Raw genomic sequence first — 5,410 nt, forward strand, 5'->3', positions numbered from 1 at the left:
ATGGGGCACCTTTTCCAGCTCCCGTCCCCCAGTGCACTTGCGCAGGCTCTCGGAGGAGGCTTCTAGCTCCGCCCTCCCACCCCAGCTGGGCGCCGTTGTCCCCAACTCCCTGCCAGGCGTCTCAGGGTCCCCTACTTGCTGCCCCACGCAGCCTCAGGCCAGGGGAATCTGCCAGGCTCACCGCGGTGCCCGGGGCCCTGGCCACTCGGCGCGTCTTGGAAGCAGCTACTGTGCCCTGGGGGCCGGCTTCGAGCCTGGGGAGAGGGGCTCCGGCGGGGTGGCGGGCGGGCGGGCGAGCTCCCCCAGCCCGTCCCGGCGCTCAGGCCTTGCTGCCGCGCGGGAGGCTCTGCGGGGAGTGCAGCTCCACCGACTGCCGCCGCCGCACTTCGCGCTCCTCCCAGTCGGTGTCGGGCTCCAGCCCCTTCAGCACCGCCAGGCGCTCCGACAGGCTCTTGGCGGGCGGGAACAGCACGTAGTTGTAGAGGAGCGAGGCCACGATGGCGCCCACCAAGGGTCCGATCCAGAAGACCTGGGGGGCGAGCGAGAGGGCGGCTCGAGAGATACTCCTCTCCCCGTTGGCGTTGAAAGGGGGCCTCGCGTGGTGAAGGGTATCAAACGCTCTTCCGTGTGAATAGGGAGGAGAAGCGAGCAGCGGGAAGACTTGTTAGTTGTGGGGTAATGGGGCGAATTCAGTGCGGACTCCCTGGTCACCTTGGACAAGTTACTTGGCTTCTCTGTGCCTTTCCTCACTCTAATACCTAACGCCTAGGGTTGTTGTGAAAACTCTGAGTCAATATTTGCAAAGCACTTAGAATAAGTCCTGGCACATACTAAGGAAGAACTAGATAAGTGCTAAATGATAGAAATATGTAGCCTAGTATAAATAATTACCATTTATCAAATTCTAAAGCACTGCATCATCTCTTTTAAACCAGTAACCTCACTTAATCTTTCCCCAAAGCCAAAGGAACAAAGGATACACTCTTATCCTTATTTATAGATGTAGAAATGGAGTCTCTGGGGTCAGACCTGAAAGGTGGACCCAAGACTCCCAGTAGCCCCAGGAGGAGGATTGGGGGTGGGGTGAATTTGCTGATCCCACTGCTCTCCCTTCTAGTGGAGATGGGTTTCTGCGGGAGGGGAAGACAGGGAGGTCTCAGCCATTACCCAGTGGTCGTCAAACTTGCCGGTGACGATAGCTGGAGCCAGGGAGCGGGCGGGATTCATGGAGCAGCCAGTGTAGTGGATCTGCAATGGAGGCAGGAGGCAGGGAGGGGAGTGGGGTGAGGATGGGGCCAGAGTCTTCGTGCCCCTCTCCAGTGCTTGACCTCAACCTACAGGGCATTCATGGATGGATGATGAAGTTTGTGCTATATTTACAGGCCTTGCTATTCGTTTGAAGCTGGAGTGCTATCTGTCCCTTTGTGGTGCCTGGGGGTCAAACCCTCTGGAGTATGTCCATGTGTCTGTCCCTCTTGGGAGGTCTGTGTATCTGTCTCTCTCGGGGTGTCTCTGTGGCTGTCACTTTCGAGGGTTCTGTGTATCTATCTCTAGAGCAGTCTGTGTATCTGTTTCTTTGGGGAAAGTCTGTGTGTCTGTCCCTCCAGGGAGGCTGGAATCAGTGGCCACGACCTACCCCAAGGAGGTGGCCCAGGGCCACAGAGAACCCGATGGAGAGGGCAGGGGTGCCCACGTTGTCTCCACGGCGCTCGTCAGTGGAGGCGAAGATACAGAGCACGAGCTGCAGTGTCAGGAAAAGCTCCACAGTAACGGCCTGGCCGGCTGTCGAGTTGTTGTTGAGCTGGGGACAGAGGAGGGGGACACACTGAGCCTGCTCCCCACACTGGTGTCATCTTCCTGCCCACCTGCAGCCAGGGACCCAGATAGGCCTCCGGGCACAATCCGCCAGGGCGCACGAGCCACCTTAGTCCACACTACTGGTGGGTTCTAACTGGGCCATGGCACACAGGCAGGGGGATGGACCCTATGACTGACTACTTGTGGTTCCCAGGCTAGAGGTAGGGAAACTAACTCCTTAGCCCATTAGGTTTGGTAATTGGGATTGTGTGCCTGCAGTGTGAGAGGAAAAGGGTACTGAGATGTGGAATTTCTGTTTCCTGAAGAACAAGGAGGGAAGAGGTTTTGATTGCAGCAGGAAGTTTTAGGCCTGGTTATAGGAAGACCTTCCTCGCTATTTAAGCCATAGGATACTGGTGTAATGAGAGGCCGGTGGTTTTTCCTCCTATGGTCAAAGGGCTCCCAGGAACAGGATCAAGGGACTGGCTCAGGGGCTGGCACTAGTGTGCTCCCTTCCCCCAGGAGTCCAGTGTACAATATGCTTGTTCCCCTTGACCTTGCCTATTCCTACTGCATTTCAGGCGTCAGTTTTGCCCTGTGGATTTGCTCTCTGCACTTCCTGCGGAGGTTGAGGTGGGGGTCCCTGTACTGTGATGCCTCCACCCCCATGTGGGGTGCCCATGGTCCCAGCAGACCTTACCTTGTAACGAGAGAACCTGGGGCTGAGTGAAGAGGTGATTTCATAACTCAGCCACACCCAGTACTGGATTTCTCCCTGGGTTTTGTTATCTTGAACCCTACACCCTGCCCTCTGGGTCTGGGCACTGCGCTGGGTGAAGCTGGGATAGCCCTGAGCTCCCACACTCCTTCTCCAGGCTCTGAACCCCCACCTCAGGTCCTAACCATCAAGATGGCACCCTTGGGCCTCTATGGAGTCTAACCTCAACTCCCTCTCATTTTCCAATATCAGAGCCTATAGTGGGGGCAGTGAAGAGCTTTGGAGACAGACACTGTGGAGCCTCTGACTTGCTGTGGGGCTCAATTTATTTCAGCTTCAGTTTGTCTTTCTGTAAAATGGGGATAGCAGAATGGATCCTGGAGGACTGTGAGTCTGGAAATGACAAAGGCAGAGCCCCAGCTCCATTCCCTGGTAAAGAGTGGTCTAAAGGAGAGAGTATGGATGTGGGTTCGGTGTCAGACAGCTCTGGGTCCATTTCCAGGTGCTGACACGGCTCTGTGATTTGAATCAATTGAATGCTGAACCTCAATTTTACCACTCAGAGTGGAGGATCGCAGAATTCTCCTTATAGTGTTGTACCAAGAATGAGATGAAGTCTGGCCTGCCACAAAGCAGATGCACATCAGTGGTAAATTCTTGGTGGGCAGACTGGCTTTTCCAATGACTCCAGAGGACACCTGGGACAGCCATGGGGGTCATCTGGCTCTTCCTAGCCTCAGGACATGTCAGTCTCATTGCTGCCTCGTTCCAGCCAGGAAAGTTCTCCCCAGGTCATCAAGATGGTAAATGCTGAGCAGAAATTCGGAGGAGCCTCCCAGACCCTTCCCTCCTGAGGGCCCCAGTCAACTGTGAGATGATGGAAGAGCAGGAGGTTGTGTCCTCACGGCCCCTTAGCACTCACGTTGCCCTGCTATTAGAGGGGATTTCCTAGTCACACATTCTGAGGCTTTCTTGACCATGCTTTCAAGAAGTTCCTCTTTTAGTCTAACTAGACCTCATCTTGCTGCAAACTGAACTAATTTCATTCTCAATGGAAATGGTCAGACTTCTCAGTCTATCCATCACAGTGGTCACTCTTGCCTTCTCTCAAACTTGAGCCCCCAGACTCATCATATTTTCCATTTTGAAGAGAGAAGTTCCCTAGTGGGGACACCCTTGCTCCTTGCATGAGGAAGGCCACCTGTACGGGGGAGGGAATGGCCACAGAGACCACGCAGGGCTGTTCAGAGACATCAGAGCTTACATCCAGTGGCCTGGGGGTAGGGAAGGCCAAGAAATGCTGGAGATTGAGGCATGAAAGAAGCACTCGCCTTCCTGGCTTGGAAGAGGAGCAAGAGTTAGAGCTGTGTTGAGGGACACAGGCTGTCTCTTCCCACCCATGCCCTCAGATGCCCAGGCCTTGCCCAGACCCAGGAGAGGGAGAGGGCAGGGTTGTGGAGGGGGAGGGGCCACAGCGTCACCCTCAGCTCCCAAAGCCACTGGTCATGTCAATCACCTCATGGGCTCTGGGGACATTTTCCAAGGTCTGGAGAGACTTTGACCCTTCAGTTTTGCCCTGGGTTCGCTATTTTCCTTGATGTCAACAAACTCTTGAGCTTTTAGCCTGTCACTTCCCTTCTCTGAGCCTCTGTTTCCTCGTTTGCAAAACAAGGCTTAGATGGTGGCTCAAAGAGGGAATATTGGTAGGGTAGAGAGATCACAGGTTTGACAGTCAAGCCTGGGTTTAAAGACTAGCTTTGGTACTTCCTCCTTCTGAGTCTCAGCTTCCATGTCCTTAAGAAATGGATCTTCTCATCCCTCCCTTATAGGTTGTCGTAAGTTATCCACGTGTGGCTAGCATGGAGTCCTTGCTGTGAGCCCTGTACACAGTGGATGCTGAAGGAATGTTGGGTCCTTCTTCCCTCAGGAAGATGCTGGGGACTAGCTCTCTGAAGTTCCTTCTTCATAGTCTTCATAGCAGACTATGTCTGCTTGGGGACTCCGTCCTCCGTGAGTTCTAGCACAGCCCTCACTGCAATGCCAGCATCGGTCAACAGAGTCCTTGATGTGGCTCTCCCTCTAAGAGGCTCAGGGCAGAAGGTACCAGCAGACCCGTGGGTACCCAGCCGCTGTCTGACATTACTGCTCCTTCCACCCTGACTCTCCTGTGGCAGCTATGTTCCTGGCTCCAGCATTTCTGCCCCTTCCCCATCCCACCTCTCTCTGTCTCCCCACCTAGACCCTCACCCAGATGTGGTCGTTCCCATCTCATCCTTCACAAGGGACTCCCTAGGATCTTCCCTTCTGGAAAGGACACAGTTCCGGTTACTCACGGCATTGACAGCCAGGTCCCCTCGGATAGCTGGTGGTGTGATCTCATGGAGCAGGGCGGCCCCGGCCACAGCCCCCAGCAGCTGGGCGGCCACATAGAAGACAGCGCGGAGAAAGGAGACGTGGCAGCCCACCAGGCAGGCCACAGTCACGGCGGGGTTGATATGGGCCCCACTGACATGGCCCAGAGCCTGCACCAGGGTGCCGATAGCCAGACCGAAGGCCATGGCGATCTGCAGCACAGAGGGCAAGGCCTGTGGCCAGTTGAGGGCTGAGCCGAGGCCAAAGAAGACAAAGAGGAGTGTGGCCAGGAACTCTGCAAGCACTGCCCTGGAGAAGGCTATGGACCGGAGTTCCCACATGCTGCGGAGCCTTCCGTGGGCTGGCCCAGGGGTCTCGGGGTGGGGAGCTTGCAGCTCTTGCTCTCCCTCTGTCTGTCTGTCTCTCTCTCAGGGTCTCCGGGGAGGCTGGCCCTGGGCATTTATAGGGCCCCTCCATCCTGAATTTGGACACGTGAGATGTAGGTGGAGTCTGGCCGATACCCTTTCTCCCCTATGGCCGCCT

At 55.6% G+C, this 5,410-nt stretch overlaps 1 protein-coding gene across 1 annotated transcript; it reads right to left on the minus strand.

Annotated features, from left to right (window-relative positions):
- Positions 1 to 319: 319 nt before the first annotated feature.
- Positions 320 to 5,208, minus strand: AQP2 (aquaporin 2). Its single transcript, XM_019960033.2, has 4 exons — positions 4,849 to 5,208; positions 1,637 to 1,801; positions 1,168 to 1,248; positions 320 to 529 (listed from the first exon to the last, which is right to left on the minus strand). Exons 1-4 carry the CDS (start codon positions 5,206 to 5,208, stop codon positions 320 to 322), a joined length of 816 nt encoding a protein of 271 aa, XP_019815592.1.
- Between the last annotated feature and the right edge of the window lie 202 nt (positions 5,209 to 5,410).

The sequence above is a fragment of the Bos indicus genome, chromosome 5, assembly GCF_029378745.1.
Source record: "Bos indicus isolate NIAB-ARS_2022 breed Sahiwal x Tharparkar chromosome 5, NIAB-ARS_B.indTharparkar_mat_pri_1.0, whole genome shotgun sequence".
Lineage (NCBI taxonomy): Eukaryota > Metazoa > Chordata > Mammalia > Artiodactyla > Bovidae > Bos > Bos indicus.